Genomic DNA, 17,617 nt, shown 5'->3' on the forward strand with positions numbered 1-17,617 from the left:
AATACAAGAACGGGCAATCGAGAAGTTTGTAATAGTTGGTTAAAAAGAAGACCGAGACCTTTTTTCATCTCATTTCAACAATCAGAAGGTGAAGATGCATCTTATATTTCTCTGTTTTCTTTGCTTTTCCTCGGTTTCTTCAGATTTCTCACCTAGTTTCAATAAGTTTTTAATTGATAACTATGGTAAAGGAATCAATGATTTATTGGCAAGAAGAGATATTGGACCACATGGAAGTTATGGTGGTGGTACACATGATGGAAGTAAAAGAACCAGGTAACCTAGTTTTAGAGAGGAATTTAAGTTTGTGTACTCGCTGTTTATTTGGAGTTTCAATTACAAAAGATATATATAAAAAGTTAGAAAAGGATCCTGTTATTACTCAAACGCGAAGATTTGCGATTTTTCCGCCAAAACTACAGTACCCGGACGGGTTTGCGCCTTTAAAGGTTACTGTAATTTCAAACTTTCATTGCTCTGGAATTTTTATCGAATTCTTTTATAGTTTTCCGTAAAATATTTTTTACCATGAAAAACCATAAAAATCACATAATTAATAAGAAATCGGTTTAAAAAAACCATGAAAAATCTATGAAAATTCCACAAGAATGAAAATTGGAAATTACAGTACTTTTTAAAGGCCGTTTGCATTTAACAAAAATTGTAGTGTCGAGACCGGGTATCGTATTTAAATCTTCTGAACCTTTTTTTCAAGTTTCAAGAATATTGTGGCTCCAGTCTGGTTCTGCAAAGTCCCTTTTATATTGTTTTTTATTCCTACAGAACTTCGAGATTGTTTAATTTAAGTACCAATTCTCTCATTTTTCTTTGTGGTTCATAAAGTTAAGACAAACGAAATCATGACATCATCGTAATTTTATTGATCACTATAGTGGTCATATTAAACTAAATTAATTTCTCTAATTTCAGTAAACAAGCTGTTATTCTCGTGCATGGAATCACAAATACTGCAGGTACTTTCCAAGGGCATAGACATCATCTTCTGAATGCGGGATGGAGTGAAGAATTGGTCAGTTATACAGTTTCCCATTACAGGAGATTTTATTAGTGTAACACCATATCTATACGTTCATTGTTCGAGAAACGCGTTTATGAAAAACTGAAACGATTGGCTTAAAGTTGACGTCTTTTTTCTAATGATATCAATTTTCATGTGTTTGCAACGACTTACGGTGATGGTGGAAAGACAATGGCACCAATGGTGGATATGAAGTGTCAGTATGTGAAACAGGTTTATAAGCTTCAAATTACTCAAATGTCTATACTATATACACATGGTTATAGGTGAGATACATGATTCAAGTGGTTGCTGCGTTTACACATAGGAAGGTCGATGTAATTGGTTATTCATTGGGATCACCAATTGCAAGAAAGGTGAGAAATGAATACAATATTGAAAATCTACTTTATTACTGCTAGAACTTGAAATAAAATTATCAGTTACAATAGAAAACATTAAAGGTTTAAAGGTGCATGCAGAACTTTGAAAAGTTGGCTCACCTCCTCTTTGACATTTTTCTTAGATAAATTGTTTTGGGGGTTTTACTGTTTAGCATGGTCCAACATTTAATATAATTTACAAATTTCTTTAGGCAATTCTCGGAGGAGCTTGTGTGGAAACAGGAGAGAATCTCGGACCACCATTGACTGCATTAATTGACACATATGTATCTGTTGCTGGTAAGTTAAATTTTGAAATTTTTTTTCGTAGGAACCCGAAAATGTAATTTATATGTTTAATTTAATTTATTTATTTTATCTGATCCAAAAAAAACATTTACAACTGCCCAGAGCTTTCTTATCATTTTCTTCTCGAATTATCAATTCAGGAGCCAATCGTGGATCATTCCTTTGTGCTCTTCCATTTCCTGGAGCATGTAACATGAATAATGGACTATCATGTATGTCTGCATATATTAAGGATATCAATTCTCGTCCAAGATATGAAGGAAAATACATTTTTTCAATTTACGGACCAGGAGACGATAAAGTTGGATACCGTAATACTTGTGGACAGTTATGCTCACAGATTGCTGGAGCAAACGGCGAATTTGAAGTAAGATATTTCTTCAAGGCTTCAAAAGTGCCTTCTTATTACCCAGACACAAAATTTTGCGATTTTTGCGCCAAAACTACGGTACCCGGTCTTAGCACGATTTTTTTTGGAAAAATGCAAAAGGGTCTGCGCCTTTAATGAGTGCTGTAATTTCAACCCTCGTTGATGTGCAGTATTCACAATTGTTTCGAAGTTTTTCGTTTAAATAATATTTATTAATTAAAAACAATCAAACCCACATAAATTTTAACAATTCGTTTGCAAAGTTACGAAAAGTCGATAAAATTCCACAGAGACGAAAGTTAGAAGTTACAGTATCCCTTAAAGGCGCAGACTTGTTTGTTTCTGACGAAAATTGTCGAGACCGGATACCGTATTTTTGTGGAAAAATCACAAAATAACGCTTCTGGGAATACAATATTTAATAATAAATAATCAAATTTTCAGAGACCAGGAAACCATGACGATGTATTGATCAAAACTGCTGCTTTACAATTTAAATTAATTGATACACATGCTGGATGATAAAAAAATAATTCTTAAAAACGAAATCTCTGTACATTTGTTCAATTTATTAAATCAATTTATTAAATGTGTATCAATTTATTAAATACACATTCAAATTCGAAAATTATCTGTTTCTAAAATAAATGTTGCATACCAATATTATTTTAATATCAATCGAAATCTTTCCATGTTCTAGATTTTCTGAAAAAAGTTTAATAAAAAAGATTTATTGAAGTGCATAAAACAAGTAAATTTGTAGAACATAACCGAGATCGAGCCAGTCGATGGATAAAATTGAGCGGCTCTAATTTTCAAAAACTAAAATCATGAAGGCAAATGGAAAGAAGGCGGGAAATGAGAAAGTCCTCGGGAAATCGAATCACAACGTTTGAAATTGTATGCTAGATGAACATGGAATACTGTCAGAAAATATTGAAGATTATATCTTGATAAAATTTCTGACTGGTACTCATTGAAAAAATTTCGGTCTAGATACAATAAAAAATTATACATTTAAAAAATGTTATGGGTAATGGCTTTGTGAATGAGCATAAGAATTACTGACAGTTGAACTACAAGAACTTGAATTTAAAGTTCAGGTAGTTCTGTTGTGAGATCAAAGTATGGCTTTTGTCGCTTCTAGCGGTGGCAGTCCTCAATAGGAGAAAGTGGATAGAAGATGAATGAGGAACATGGTGTAGGAAGAAGCGATTGAATAAAAATCAATATAAAACATGAAACTAAATTACAGGAAGAATGATTTGGATAAAGGAACTGACGGATAAAATAAAGAGTCGTAGCTATGACTCTACTGGTTCCTTAGAACCACGAGAATTTCGAGAATACCGTTCTTTTGCTGGATCAGGGAATACATACTGACATGCATTAAATGAAGGAGGCATTCCATAACCAAATGCTGTTGGACAATCAATTGCAGATTCTCTGAAAAGAAATTAATATTCAAAAATCCAATAATCTTAATGACTTACTTGTCTTCATTAGTTGTAGACGATGCACATTTAACCATATGTGCATAAAGATCTCCTGTTGACGCAAAGTTGACGGCTTTACACAGTGTACATTGAATATGACTGATATCTCTCTTGATTGGCTTGTGATGCTGTACACTGTGTTTGTATCTTTTATCGAACATGTGAGTTCTATCGTGTCTCTGTAAAATATTATTTTTTAGCCTTTATTATATTATCTCAATTATTGTTGCGAAAAATACGGTACCCGGTCTCGACACGATAAGTTTTGTAAAAAAATTAAACACGCGTGCGCCTTTAAGAAGTACAGTAATCTCAAATAAAAATTTGATTTTTCAGCACTTTCGGCGATTTTTCATATTTTTTCTTATGTGCAGTTTTTTTTTTTAATTTCAAATTGTACTTTTTTAGTTTTTCTTATAAATAATTATATATTATTCGCAAAAAACATATAAAATTCAATATTTTTTTTCCTAAATTACAGTACCCTTCTCCAGGGCTGTAGATATTCTTTTTCGATTTTTCTTCGTGGACTGGCGAAGCCGTATTTTTTTATAATGTTTTTTAAAACAAAAAATTCTGATATACTGAAAAATTCATAAATTTTCAAATTTTACTTTTTTTGGTAATATGACGAATTTCTACTTTCTTTAAAATTTAAAATTCTCACACAAAAAATACTCACCTGTACATAATAATATTCCGGAAGTGCTCTGTTGCATTTCCCATCGTTATAATCTTCATTGAGGTGTAGCTGAAACTGATTGTAGCTGTCAAAAGATCCTTTACAATTGAAACAGAACACTCCAGCATCATTGTGACCGAGACATTCAGAAGATTTCAAAGTCACTTTTGGACGAGGTGGCTGACTTGATGGAACTAAAACATCTTTAATCGGATAATGTGGAGTATCATCTTCAAATTCTTGTTCTTGAGCGTCGTAAAATCTGCAAAAATCTTGAATTACTTTTCTGTTGAAAAAAGAAAGGGAAGACTCTTGAAAAAGAAAAGACAACGAATACGGAGGTGCTAATCGAGTTGAGAGTCACTCTTCTCTCTTTTCTCATCGTCTTCACCACTTCAGTTCAATTTCAAACTCACTCTTGGTCTGGCTCAGAGTCTAGTAATTGATCTATTCCAGGATCTTCTTCTATTTCAACTTTTTTCGGTGCAACTTTATTGGGTCTTAATGTTTGTTCTAACACAGCCATAGCGTTGAATCTCCATTGCTTTTCCGAATTTGTAGCCAGTTTTATTTCTGAAATTACTTTTATAAGGATTATTGAGAATAATAAATTATTCGTACCATTCGTAACGTCATAATCTGCAAATTTTCTCGATTCTTCCTTCCTCGCAGCTTTTCTTTTTTCTTCCTTGTCACAAACATGTTCTTTAATGTGCAATAGCGTACGAGAAGCAAGTCTACAGTGATCACAGAAAAATGGAAGAACTCTTGGTTTCAGCTGCTTCTTGTATTTTCGAACTAGATTCACTGCAATTCGATGGGAAGGGCTTCCACTGTTCCATCGTTTTGGACGGCTGAAAAATAAATATTTTAGAACATCCCCGAATAACAAAGATTCAAGCATGACATACATCGAATAAAACACATTACTCCTCTCTTTTCTTCGTTTCTCTTTGCTCTGTCGAAATATTACACTGGTGTGAGAGCAAGAACACATGCTATCGAAGTCCAGAGACTTCCGATCAATACTTTTTTACTGATATTTTTTAAATAACTAATTGGATTTAAATGTTCTTCGATTTATAATTCTTTTAGAGTTTTTTCAACTCACCTTAACAAAATTCCACGAAGTGACGGGTGCAGAAGATAGGCTGCACCAACTGGTAAATCGCGAATCATGAGCTTCCGATTATGGGGTCGATGCATTTTTTTCTTCTGCTTCTTGCTGGAAGCCATCGATTCTAGAGGAGGTCGTCGAGGCGGAAAAGGAAAGGGAAAGAGTAATCTGCAATTTGCACAAGTTGCAGAATTTTCGTTGGTTCAAACGGTTTTGTCAGATAATAGAGCGAGTTTCAGAAATAAAAAAAATGATACAAAATTTGAAAGTCTTTCAGAGTGCTCAAATCATAACTGGCTCTCACTTCAGTCAAACATATCGGCTTGGATACAAACTACTTATCATTTGCAAAGCTCGTGGAGATCCTAGACCGACAATTAAATGGTATAAGGAAGGTGCTGAAATTCAACCAAAAGCTAGCATTCACGTGAGTCATGTACAGTAATCCGTGGGTTAACTGCTTTACTTGCAGTATTACGAAAAGCCAATCGAAAATGATACAATTTGGAGTAAATTAGAAGTTGGTAAGTGAAAATTGTTGTCAATCAAGAATATCTTTAGAACCCTTGCGAAAAATGATACAATATGATAAGAAACTTTTTTGTCACTGTCAGCAAATTTTGGAATTTCGCTCATTTCTCTACAATTTTTTTGCCATATTCAGCGCTTTTTAAAGTTTTTCTTCTTAACTGTGAGCGAATGGCAAACTACAATAACGACAGCTAAATATACGACAGTTGTCATATTTTCAGATCCGGCAACAATGGGCGATCAGGGTGTCTATGCATGTGTGGCTAATAACCCGCACGGAGTAATGGCAAAGAATTTTAAAGCAGAATATACGTATTGAATAAAGATTTTTCACAAATCAAATAATTTTCTCTCACCTAATCTATATCATATAAACTTGCGAAGGAATGCGTTTGAAACCTCCTCCTTCTGTTGCGTGCAGGCGCACGAGCGACAAAACAAACAGTGTTTGGGAGTGAGAGAAGCGGGATGAACAGGTGTGCGGTGGCGGTAAATTCGAGTGAAGGCGGGAATGTGTTCAGAATGAATACAGAAAAAGAGCTGATGACGTTGTAAACGAAATTCATGAACGAAAAGCAGGCACATCTCGCGCGGAAAAGGGAGGAGACGCGGCAGGGAACCGGATTGGGGGACTATTGATCGAACAATAAGGAAGAAGAGAAGTACGCGCCGTCGGTTATCGAAACTCCAAATTTTTCTTCTTTTAATTGGGAAAAGTATTACGAACATGTAATTTCATGGAATTCACACGGTTTACAATGAAGTTATCAAGAGAAAATATGCAATTCTAAAAATTTAGGGCAGATTGAATCGTCGATTGGATTGAAGTGAAAGAAGAGAAATAGAAATTTCGCGAGTGAGATTCAATCGGAGCATTGTTAGAATTCTATCTAGAAATGTAAGACAAAAAATACGAAATAGCATATTGAAATATAAAACCTTAAAATTAAAAAGAAGGCAATTTTAAAATTAATTTTACGAAATACAATTGAGAAAAAATGGAAAACACAACGGATTCAATCGAAGTTAATATTCTAGAGATGGTATTTATAAATTGAGGACAAATATTCTGCACTAGGAGAAACAAGAAAAAAGAAAGAAGTTTCTGGCTGGCAATCGTTCGCACAGGAAAAATAAAAAACTAAAATGGCCGCCCGTCTGTTAGCATGGAACGGGTTACGCTAGTTATAGACTAAGCTTACATACAAAATATGTATGTATAATATCCTCACAGCGTAACAAAGTGAGATATAGTTTAAATTCTAGATGATGACTTTAGAAATCCTATTTGGTGGTTTTACGAAGTTTACAGCGTCATTTCTAGACTGAAACTGACCAGTCTGGGATATCATTTGTCTAATCAAGTACTCTATCTAGATAACTGACCGATCTAATAAGTTTTCACGAGTTACGGGACCTAAATTTGAATCCAATAATTCGGTGACGACTGGCGACCCTATGTTAGATGTAGTGATGTCTCCATTCTCTCAATACTCTCTCGTCTTTTTCTCTGCGTATCTCACCACTAGCGTAGTCTATGAGTGCGAGCGGCCGCGTCGCGGTCGTCTTTAGGCTCGCCGACAAACTGTCCACCATCTTCTTTTTTTCCTTTTTTCGCCGTGTTCAACAAAGCTCATTCACGCTTTTCGTTGTTTTACAGGCTTTTATTGTTTTTTCTAATTATTGATTATTCATTTATAAGAGCAGAATTAATCAATAAACGTAGGTAGACGATCGAAGTATCCTATCAGTTTTTAATTTGATAAATTTTCTCGAAAGGAGCAATCATGTTTTAAATTATTTAAAAAATGGTCCGCTTAAGTTTGTCTGACTGTTTAACAATTATTGAAATCATTTTCGTGACATTTTATTGAACATTGCTTCCAAATTCCCCTAACATAATCCTGACTGAGATGTTCCAGTGTTTCATGTCGAATTATTCCTATTTTTGTACCTTTTCTTAAATATAACTAGTTTCAAATATATGCAAGTTGTTTGGTACGGAAAACCGATTCAAACTTCCGACCAGTTACCGATGAATCATTGCCAAAATTCCTCATCTAAAGAATTATACGCACAAGTTGTTTTGGCCATTTTGCCTTATTTCTTCATCGTTTATTAAGGCGTTTACCGTTTTTTTTTCTTGCTCTTTCTTCGATAATTATTGCTCCCAATGGTAAAGAAACGCTCGTGGCATTTCGAAAGAGACTATTGATTTTCTGCCTGATGTTTCGCAATTCGTTTTCATTCTCTAGTTATCTCTCCTTTTAAAACGTGTGCGTGCACATTTATGTGACTCATCCGTATTTTTCACTATAAAGACGTAATTTTAATACTTTTATTCATTTTTTTTTTCAGGCGAAATGCAGACGATCAAGTGCGTCGTCGTTGGAGATGGAGCTGTCGGTAAAACTTGTCTCCTGATCAGCTATACCACAAACAAGTTTCCTTCTGAGTATGTGCCGACAGTCTTCGACAATTACGCCGTAAGTTTAAGAAAAAAAAATTATTTTATATAAAAATAATTTCCGAATTTCAGGTCACAGTAATGATCGGTGGCGAGCCATACACATTAGGATTGTTTGATACTGCTGGACAGGAAGATTACGATCGATTAAGGCCTCTATCGTATCCACAGACCGACGTGTTTCTTGTTTGCTTCTCCGTGGTTGCTCCAGCTTCATTCGAGAATGTCCGAGAAAAAGTAAGAAATATTGTTCTCGAATTTATTCTATATATCTGAAATTGTTTTAGTGGGTGCCTGAAATTTCGCATCATTGCTCAAAGACCCCATTCTTGTTAGTTGGTACTCAAGTCGATCTCAGGGATGATCCAGGAATGCTCGAGAAACTGGCAAAAAACAAGCAGAAACCAGTGTCAACGGATGTTGGAGAGAAGTTGGCAAAGGAATTGAAAGCAGTGAAATACGTTGAATGCTCAGCGTTGACGCAGGTGAGTCATTCTTTCCAAAATAGTCATTGATAATATTGAAACATTAAAATAAAATATCATCCAATCCACGAAACCTAATCAAATAATAAATTTTTAAATATTAAAACGAGGCTCTTGTGGAAATACGTGACACTTTAAAATATAAATATCACTTTTCAGTTAAATTGTTGCTTTATATTTAGCAACGGTCATGTTTTCGGGAAAAACGAACAACCAGAATTCTGTTTTTATTGTGCAAAAAATTATCTCCTGAAATGCTCTATATTCCGGCTGAAAATACCATAGTTTTCATATTATGTTGATTAAAAACGCTTGTATATTGAAGTTTAAATAGTTTATTTTCAGAAGGGACTGAAAAATGTATTCGACGAAGCCATTCTGGCCGCTCTCGACCCACCACAACAGGAGAAGAAGAAGAAGTGCAATATTCTCTAGGAACGTCTTCCTTGTCTCCATGTTTTCCTCTGTTTTGTGACTGTGTTTTTCTTTCTATGTCCAAATTTTCTTAGCCCCCGACTTCCACTCTTCTCATACTTCTAAATTTCCCTGAAAAATGCCAAACGAGAAGCGGTTGCTGTTATTTTTGACAGCATCATAGAAGATGATTTTCTTCAATTCGTCTCCTGTAACTTATCCAGTAGAATCTCGATGAGCATGATTCCAGAATTTTTTAATTGTTTCGTATAGAATTTCGATAAGCAGGGCAGTTTATAGTTTCTCATCTGTTTTCGAATTTTTATCGAATAATCCCCTCGAAAATTTTTAAAAGTTCATCCAAATTAACTATCATTCTTTTCAATGACACCTCCTCTTTAACATTTTCGTCGTCGTTTTTATTTTCTTTTTTATCCCAAAACGTGTTTATAGTCCGGATACACCGTTACGTAATGCGCCTTCTCCTTTCCCATGGTTCTTTTTATAATTATATAATAGGTGTTGTATAGCACAACCAACTACATCCCGAGTCGCTTGTTTCTTCATTTGCTGCTCAAAAATACCGACCAGTTTGTTTTTCTTCTTTCCTTTTTTTTGTGCTTTTCTGCCTTCACACATCCATTTCCCATTTTAAACTGTTTTCTCATCCACTACGTTTTGTGTCTCCCTCCTCCTTTCTCCAGAACAACTCTGTATTTTAATTTTTCTACATATTGTTGTTATATATTTGCGATCCAAAACAATAAAGGTGTGATATAAAAAATTAAGATGTTTATAAAAGATCTTGAAAAGTATACAAGTGGGTGTTGTAGAAAAAGAAGAACCGGAACCATAAGGCATTGAGAAAAATAATTAATGAGTGGGTGAATTGGAACGAAAAATAATTATTATCACTGACAAAAAGTACTGTTTGACGAGGAGAGGAACATAATCACCGTGTATGAGGAAATGGGCTTCAACTAGAAACGATAAGAGAACATAAAATAGAGGCAAGGATGACTAGAATTAATGAACAAATTGACAAAAAATGAAATTATTTCACTTCAATCAAATGACGAAGAGATTTTGGAGTACTTGAATCATTATAATGTTTTGTTGTGAAACGAAGACCAGCAAGTAGACAATCAGACTGAAAATAAAACAATTAATATGGGTTGCTCAATTTTATTCTAATTTTTATTATGGAAGCGCAGAAAAATGCTCATTTTGAAAGCGCGTTTGCAATCGCGCTTTACGGACAAACTGTTGGGTCTCGTTAGGTATTCGCAGAAAACTAGAAATTCGAACATGTTCAAACATTTTTCGTCTGCTTTAAATGCTTTCCGCTATTCTTTTAAATTAATTTCAGTCCGAAATTGATGAATTAAAATTTATAAACGAAAAAAAAATTCGATTTTCATTGTCACATGCATTTTTAAAATAATAATTTTGAAACAAAAATCATTAAAAACAACTTCAAATTGTATGAATTAATGCTGTCAATTCCTAACGAGACTCATAGTTTGGCGTTGGAGCGAGCTTGCCCCTTCATTTCATTTTTCTGCGTCCCCATAATGTTTGGAAAACGATATAAGCAATTTTCGCTCTACTACACGAAAACTCTAAATATGAAAAACGCTTACCTGTTCAGGAGTGGTATTTAGTTTGATCAACCTGACAACATCTCTCATATCAATTGATGAGTTTGACACGAATGCACCATTTTGATCTACGTGATCGAATAATATTACAAGGCCAGTCATCACTCGACAGCAAAGATGTTTCGATGAATCTGTCAGTCGTGCCAGACATTCGTCATTTGCTAACATGAATCGGCAAACGCTGAAAATTTTAATACAATTTTATTTTACCGTAACTCATCATATCGTAACTCATGACTGATCAGTGAAAAAAGTAGTTGAAAATCACTATTAAAGTGCAAAAATGACCAAGAACTTTCCAAAAAAAGTTAATGTTTCATTTGCAGTGAAAAAGAAGATCAATTCATAATTTTGGAAGTATTTTTGAAAGATTTGTCAGATTTCCAAAACGTTGACTGAAACTTTTCATAACACTAAAAATTATTTAATCACGATATTTAAAAGATTTCCATTTTCTTGCTTGTGTTCCATAAATTGCGGATGGAGTTTACGATATATTCCAAAAGTATGTTTTTCAGTTTAATTTATAGAAAACTCACTTGATAATTGTTACAAAAACATCAGTTGTATTGTTAATTGGCAAGCTTTGATGTGTCTGCATGTACGAATCTACACCATTACAAAGTGCTTTTAACATTGGATTTCCTTCACAAAGAAACATTTGAACTTGTGGTAATTCGGGAACTCCTTGGTCTCTACAAATTTAAAATTATATTAGATTGTTTCAAATAAATTAAATACTTACTCAAAATCCTGATAAACAATATGTTTTGCTCGTCGGTAATAACTGTAATCATTTGTTATCTGGGCGGTTCTCATCTGAAATTAAATTTTTTTCTTTAATTGGAAAAGTGGAATTCATACTTTTACGACATCAAAGTCCAATACAAATCCAATTAATCGTGCAAACTGTTTGGCAATTGATTGTTTATTTGCAAGTTGTTCTTCGAGAGGTAATGGGCCAGATGATAATTCCCATAGAATTATTGGTACGATTTTTTCAATTTTTGCAACATGTTCATAGTAGGAACATGTTCTGGCAACAAATGGTTCAAGCTTTGTCATTAAAACTTTTAAAGCTTGAGTATCACTGTCATTTTTTAATTGATTTCTTTCTGCATAGCAACCTGAAAATTGATGTTACAAGTCTACTAAAAAATAAAAATCTAACGTACCATTTCCATAACTTGATACATCAGCAAGTACTAAATCACAATCATTTAATACTTCTTCAGCCATATTATATATTTCCCTTTCTTCATCTGTTGGTTGTGCATTTTCAAAATCCACAAAAATCTCGACCCATTTTGAATTATCATCTGCTGTTGATCGTATAATTGATCGTATCATCTCAAGACAAGATGCATCAGATTCTCGAATATTCGACGGCATTCTGCGAATCATTAAGCTGAGTATTGAATAGTATTTTAGAAGTGAAAGTTGGAAAATAAAAAGAAAATAAGCGTATAATTACACGATGATCACATGAAGATTATAAGATGCCGGAGAAAAGTAGTTGAAATGGGGGAAAATGGAAAACAAAAAAACTGGGAATCTTGAAAACAAGTACCATCTGGAGTTGAAAGGGAATGAAATCAAAGTGTTCGAAGGAGAATCTTAAAAATGGCAGCTGGACGATAGCCGGACAAAAAAGCTGGGGAAAGATGCACCTGGTACAAATTGCAGCTGTTTCAGAAATTGCTGCGAGTAAAGTAAAAAGGTCAGTGCTCTTGGTGCACTTTAAATCTAATTTTAAAAAAATTGTCTTGGTACATATATAATTATCCAAAATGACAAAAATGAATTTTTAGATTTTTGAATAATAATGAATTTAGGTTAATTTTCGAAAACTTGGACTTTCTGACAATGAGAAGTTTAAAACAGTACTGCAACACCTGGGATGTTGGAACAAATATAATTTAAATATAACAAAATATGAACTCGTATCTACGAAAATTAAAACAAAAAATATAACTTTGGCATTTGGACATTTTAGCACCATAAGACGGTAATATTTGTCGCGTCTAAAATTTAAAAGATTTCAAAACTTATAGTCAGATACCATGGCTACACTATCAATTGTGAAAAACCAAAAACTGTCTGTCAGCTAGATAAGTATTTTGAATGAGAACCGAAATTGTGTGGGTGTGAAGCAAAGAAGAAAAAAGGTAACCGAACAGATTGGACTTGTAAAATGCAAACATATTGGGTGGCCGGTGTTTGAATTGTGTACATATATATCGGCAGCAGTGCGCGGGAATGCATTTCCTAGTGGATGTTGTCCGCAAAAATGAAATGGAAGAAAAATAGAAGAAGCCATTGGAAAGAAGACTATAAGAAGTGCACAGCTCGTTGTGCGCCGAAACAAAATGGCTCATGGATACAAAATGCGTGAAGAGCAGGAAATTGGTGCTGTTGGCTCACTATTGCTTTTACTTGTTTTATAAAAATGACCAAAAGAGAGTGAGAGGGAGCCTTGAGACAATGCTTGGGTCATTTTGAAATGAAAGGAAATTAGGGGAAAATGGGTGAAAATGGTGGACGCACGATGCGGTCATAAACGGGCCGGCGACGTGAGGAAAAGTGAAAAGTTGTTTATGGATGAAGACGTCGTCCTTACGGAAATTGAAGAGAGAGAGAGACTCTTTGGAAGTGTCACACGGAAAAGAATGAATTGGAATAGAACACGAGAAAAGACATGATTAGAGAGAAAGAAAGAAGAAGAGATACTTACCAAGTTGTGACCTTGGACAAATGGATTTTAACAAAAACAATATTTACGGATTCTGAAAAATTTTCAATTTTGGGTACAATTTTCAGGAAAATTTATACTTTTGATGTAAAAGACAAGCAGAAATTCTTCCAAAAAGGAGCTTTGAATATTCCGATCGTTTTTTTTAATCAAAAAACAATTATTTCAAAACTTTTCAGAAAAAAATAGATATGCAAATATTTTTATTATCAGCAATTGTAGAATTTGAACCCTTGATTACAAAATTTCCTAGAAAAAAGTATTTGTTTCAAACGGAGTAAGTGATACGAATAAATTGCAGCAGGTATCTAGAAAACCTGCGACTGGAAATGTTTTTTTTTCCAATCATAAATTGTTTATGGAACGAGAAAACGGGACAACCTTGTGATATAGATTTTTCGTAAAAATTGAAAAATATATATGTGCAGCAAAAAAAAATAAATGAAATTTAATCTGAAGGCGTGATGCTTCCGATATATTCAACGGCACCCGTTTTTTCTTTGCTTTGGTTTTTTTGTGACTACTCCAGAAAAGCGATAAGATCTAAGAAAAAAGAATAAAAGAATAGGTGAAAAGGAGAAATAGGTTGTTGACAAAGTGTCAAAACGTTCCGAAATGAGAGACATGAGAAATAGGTAGCACAAATCAAAAAAAAATAAAAGTAAAAAAAAAACAGAGCGGCTTTGGGGTGGTGACACAAATTGGAGCAAATAGAAAATTTGAAAAAAAAACGGCCGAGGAAAGGAAAAAAGAGAGAATGAGCCCAATGACAACAAGCAATTGGATTGTTATTCTGAAGACTAAACAGAAATTGAATCATGCATTATTCATTTAACTCTCTTTTATTTTTTCTAAAATTTTCATTTTTTGTTCTTTAACATTAGTGCGGAATTTTTATAGAAAAAGTTAAAGATTTAGCAAATCAACTGCTCAATTTTTGTAGAATCCATTTTGAAAAAAGTAACTCGGAGTATGGAAATAAATTAGCTACCAAAATAAATATTGATACCAAAACTTGAGAACAAAAAGCTCTAATTTTAGAACACTTCGAGCAAAACACAAAACCCATAAAACTCAGTGAGCATTCCAATGATTAATGAAAACTATGTATAGCTCTAGGACTGAGCCAAAAGTGGAAACAAAAGCAAATAAAAATCGAATTATGTCCTGTGCCAGATGGTGTCGATTTACAAGCTGTAGAGTGAGAGGGTACTCTGGAAGGAAAGGGAAATCCAACTGAATTGGCAACACTTATCTGGAGGAGTAAGAGGAGGAAAAGCTGAAGATGAGCGAAACGACTTGAAAATTTGATATCAATGGGGAACATATGTCGACGAGATGTGAAGGATTAGAGAGATTTGAGAGAGAGAAACAAAATGACAATTTGTTTTCGATTGATGATTGGGCATTGAAATGAAACAAGGCTATGAGTAAAAGTTCGCTTTTGTTGCATGTGTCATGAGATGTAATAGACATAGAGAGATACACACACAAAAGTACCGACTACGATGACTAATAAATTGTATTGACTAATGGAAGTTCACTACATCTTATTCTAGGTTTCTTATTTTCATTATTTCAATTAGTTTACAGTTCTTTTTCATAAATTATAAAAGCTTTTATCACGTCGTGAAAGAAAGTGGTGATAGCCTCAAGAGATCTGGACTATGGCACCGCGAGCACCAACAGAGAGATAGTGAAAGGAAGAAGAGGAATAGAAAGAGAGCAACTTCCGAGACATTCTGCGTCTCTACAACTCATAAACTATCTCCGCACTGTCTATCAGTTGACATGTTGTGCCAGTCACTCTGCGTCGCAAAGCACTGTATTGTGTTTCACACGCCGCCGCCGCGATCCTCTTGGTCTGGGAGTCAAACAAGTGCGGAATTGAGATTAAGGAACAAAATGGTGGATGATGACAATGATAAATGATTTAAATGTCCGATTGGAGAACGGAAGGTTTGAGGAAATACTTTTGGAATGTACACTGTTATCAGTAGAATATTATTTGTTTTTTGGAGCTATAGAAATTTTTGAAAAAGTTTTTTACAGCCGGAGCCTTGCCAGTAAGAGATTTTGTATAAACGCAATCATATTATCATGATGCATACAAAAACAATACGACACTAATCAATTACAAAATTACAGAAGTTTCGCAGTTTGATTTACTCAACATTCGTTTACTGTAGGTACAGTTTTCTAATGGAAAAATTGTGAAATCAAGTACACACACACAAACACAGGAAAAAGAAGATATTAGTCAGGTGAAATGACCAGTAGAGAGCAAAGAGAAGGTGAGACACAAGAAGCATGACTCTGCGTGGACATATGTCCTCACTCTTTTTCAAATATTTGACCACGTTCATAACACGGGAGGGAGGGGCTCTTTTATGCTTTTGCTTCCGCTCTCGGAAATTAGTCGGTCGCTTTTCTCATTGATTTTATGGTTGATCGAATGAATGAATCTTGCGATTCTAAATGTCACATAAGCCTGCGCGTTGCGGCACACATGGCTGGAAAGCATATGGCATATTACGGATGGCGGTGCGCGAAAATAAATGAGTGAGAGCGGAGGGCGAAACCAGTGAAAACAGCAGCAGCCAGCATTCTCACCTGATTTATGACTGTTTTAATCGTTGAAATCGAAAAAGTCACAAACGAGAGTGAGTAGGAAGAAGAGGAGGAGCCTGTTTGACATGGTATTTATATTAGCATAATCGAGAATGGAATCGGCTCAAAAAAAAAAACAAGTCATCATTATGAATGTGTTTGTGAAGTTACGAAAAGAGACGAAAAACTGTTTCCCCATTTTATGGATCACTCGTAAAATGAAAAGTTGAGCAGTTGAAAACATTTGATAAGTGTGCAAACTTTACGTTTTTCTAGAATTTTACTTTCGGATAGTTTGAAAATTTCGTCCTAATTCCCAAGGATTTTCTCACCATTTTTCAATAAAAAACAAAATTTTTCAACAATTTATTTAAAAAAAACTTGAAATTTCAGAAAAATATAAGCACTTTTGAATTCTTCATCTCGAAATCATTTTTTCAATACAACAATGGTAGGCTTTTTAGACAAAGTATAATTTTTAAAAATGCAAACGAAATTCAATTTTTGATTTTGGAATGTTCTTGATAGAAACATTCAGGGCAAAATGAGATTCCCCAAAACCGATTTATTTTGAAGGAGCCAATTCAGTGAGTATTGAAAACTTGATACTCAATAAATTTCGAAAACATGCTCCTATAATAAATAATAAAGGTTATGTAGTTAGGTTGAGTAAAGTTTGAAGGAAGAAACCAATTTGCAATAGGGGAACCCGAATGTTGTTAGAGCGGGGGGACCAATAAGAGAGTTGACGAAATAAGTGTTAGCGGAGAGTTTTGGAAGGCGAAGTGGGGTGGCTCTGCGGCCATTAGACGAAACGCTGAAGAAAGGAGGAAATGCTCCGCGAGCCACGAAGCGACTCACGCGTTCCGGTCGTAGAACCCTCACTCATTTAACTGGCCGATGAATAATTCATGTTTCACAGGAGACACCTTGCTCTATTCATGACTTGTCTAAACATGCAAAATGGCACAGAAGAAAAAAGAAAACGAATAAGAAAAAGACGACGTTTTCGGATGTTTTGGATGTCGGATGGTGTCGTTTCAAGTTTCGAAGTCACTGGGGATTCGGCACGCAAAGAAGTGACAAATTGTGTGCATACGCTTAAAAATGGCGACAAAGAACGAAGAGTCTGGAGTAGAAAAAGTTGGTGAAAAGAAAGAAATCGGGTTTATTTGATTGTGAGACATTTTTCACAAAACCTTCAATCGTTGAGCTTCCTGTAACTTTGAAAATTATAGTACCAGTAGAAAACTATGAAAAGAATGAATATATCAGAACATGTTGTTTAGAAATACGGTAGGTATCTTTTTAATACAAATTTT

General features: G+C 34.4%; 5 protein-coding genes and 10 non-coding genes across 16 annotated transcripts; 7 read left to right on the plus strand and 8 right to left on the minus strand.

Annotated features, from left to right (window-relative positions):
* The first annotated feature begins 65 nt into the window (after nt 1-65).
* On the plus strand, nt 66-2,818 carry lips-17 (LIPaSe related). The gene is made up of 7 exons (NM_063195.4): nt 66-276; nt 931-1,030; nt 1,175-1,252; nt 1,306-1,395; nt 1,614-1,701; nt 1,851-2,077; nt 2,525-2,818. Exons 1-7 carry the CDS (start codon nt 95-97, stop codon nt 2,600-2,602), a joined length of 843 nt encoding a protein of 280 aa, NP_495596.3. The 5' UTR covers nt 66-94; the 3' UTR covers nt 2,603-2,818.
* Nucleotides 2,796-5,543, minus strand: R07G3.7 (uncharacterized protein). 2 transcript variants are annotated; one of them, NM_063196.7, is made up of 6 exons: nt 5,370-5,543; nt 4,880-5,112; nt 4,675-4,831; nt 4,259-4,520; nt 3,574-3,755; nt 2,799-3,526 (listed from the first exon to the last, which is right to left on the minus strand). In NM_063196.7, the coding sequence occupies exons 1-6, from the start codon at nt 5,492-5,494 to the stop codon at nt 3,385-3,387; spliced, it is 1,101 nt and encodes a 366-aa protein (NP_495597.2). In that variant the 5' UTR covers nt 5,495-5,543; the 3' UTR covers nt 2,799-3,384. The 2 variants fall into 2 exon arrangements, with proteins under 2 accessions (NP_871975.2, NP_495597.2); NM_182175.8 differs by lacking the exon at nt 5,370-5,543 and having other exon boundaries at nt 2,796-3,526.
* R07G3.13 lies at nt 5,157-5,303 on the plus strand. The gene has a single exon (NR_051346.1). It is a non-coding gene; the product is annotated as an Unclassified non-coding RNA R07G3.13 (non-coding RNA).
* Nucleotides 5,354-6,247, plus strand: oig-4 (Immunoglobulin domain-containing protein oig-4). Its single transcript, NM_001027107.6, has 4 exons — nt 5,354-5,603; nt 5,653-5,802; nt 5,848-5,899; nt 6,128-6,247. Exons 1-4 carry the CDS (start codon nt 5,436-5,438, stop codon nt 6,223-6,225), a joined length of 468 nt encoding a protein of 155 aa, NP_001022278.1. The 5' UTR covers nt 5,354-5,435; the 3' UTR covers nt 6,226-6,247.
* A 1,071-nt stretch (nt 6,248-7,318) lies between these two features.
* On the minus strand, nt 7,319-7,480 carry R07G3.14. Its single transcript, NR_051347.1, has one exon. It is a non-coding gene; the product is annotated as an Unclassified non-coding RNA R07G3.14 (non-coding RNA).
* Nucleotides 7,481-8,264: 784 nt separating this feature from the next.
* cdc-42 (Cell division control protein 42 homolog) lies at nt 8,265-10,058 on the plus strand. Its single transcript, NM_063197.10, has 4 exons — nt 8,265-8,392; nt 8,446-8,610; nt 8,661-8,858; nt 9,204-10,058. The coding sequence occupies exons 1-4, from the start codon at nt 8,270-8,272 to the stop codon at nt 9,291-9,293; spliced, it is 576 nt and encodes a 191-aa protein (NP_495598.1). The 5' UTR covers nt 8,265-8,269; the 3' UTR covers nt 9,294-10,058.
* On the minus strand, nt 10,051-12,326 carry R07G3.8 (CYRIA/CYRIB Rac1 binding domain-containing protein). Its single transcript, NM_063198.8, has 6 exons — nt 12,109-12,326; nt 11,798-12,060; nt 11,679-11,752; nt 11,473-11,628; nt 10,916-11,114; nt 10,051-10,422 (listed from the first exon to the last, which is right to left on the minus strand). Exons 1-6 carry the CDS (start codon nt 12,323-12,325, stop codon nt 10,327-10,329), a joined length of 1,005 nt encoding a protein of 334 aa, NP_495599.1. The 5' UTR covers nt 12,326; the 3' UTR covers nt 10,051-10,326.
* A 2,492-nt stretch (nt 12,327-14,818) lies between these two features.
* R07G3.11 lies at nt 14,819-14,950 on the plus strand. Its single transcript, NR_051348.1, has one exon. It is a non-coding gene; the product is annotated as an Unclassified non-coding RNA R07G3.11 (non-coding RNA).
* On the minus strand, nt 14,819-14,950 carry R07G3.12. The gene has a single exon (NR_051349.1). It is a non-coding gene; the product is annotated as an Unclassified non-coding RNA R07G3.12 (non-coding RNA).
* A 390-nt stretch (nt 14,951-15,340) lies between these two features.
* R07G3.16 lies at nt 15,341-15,511 on the minus strand. Its single transcript, NR_101714.1, has one exon. It is a non-coding gene; the product is annotated as a small nucleolar RNA R07G3.16 (small nucleolar RNA).
* R07G3.10 lies at nt 15,391-15,629 on the minus strand. The gene has a single exon (NR_051350.1). It is a non-coding gene; the product is annotated as an Unclassified non-coding RNA R07G3.10 (non-coding RNA).
* Nucleotides 15,630-17,033: 1,404 nt separating this feature from the next.
* R153.3 lies at nt 17,034-17,172 on the plus strand. Its single transcript, NR_051351.2, has one exon. It is a non-coding gene; the product is annotated as an Unclassified non-coding RNA R153.3 (non-coding RNA).
* R153.8 lies at nt 17,075-17,214 on the minus strand. Its single transcript, NR_051352.2, has one exon. It is a non-coding gene; the product is annotated as an Unclassified non-coding RNA R153.8 (non-coding RNA).
* A 60-nt stretch (nt 17,215-17,274) lies between these two features.
* On the plus strand, nt 17,275-17,420 carry R153.4. Its single transcript, NR_051353.1, has one exon. It is a non-coding gene; the product is annotated as an Unclassified non-coding RNA R153.4 (non-coding RNA).
* R153.7 lies at nt 17,275-17,420 on the minus strand. The gene has a single exon (NR_051354.1). It is a non-coding gene; the product is annotated as an Unclassified non-coding RNA R153.7 (non-coding RNA).
* Nucleotides 17,421-17,617: the final 197 nt, after the last annotated feature.

The sequence above is a fragment of the Caenorhabditis elegans genome, chromosome II, assembly GCF_000002985.6.
Source record: "Caenorhabditis elegans chromosome II".
Taxonomy (NCBI): domain Eukaryota; kingdom Metazoa; phylum Nematoda; class Chromadorea; order Rhabditida; family Rhabditidae; genus Caenorhabditis; species Caenorhabditis elegans.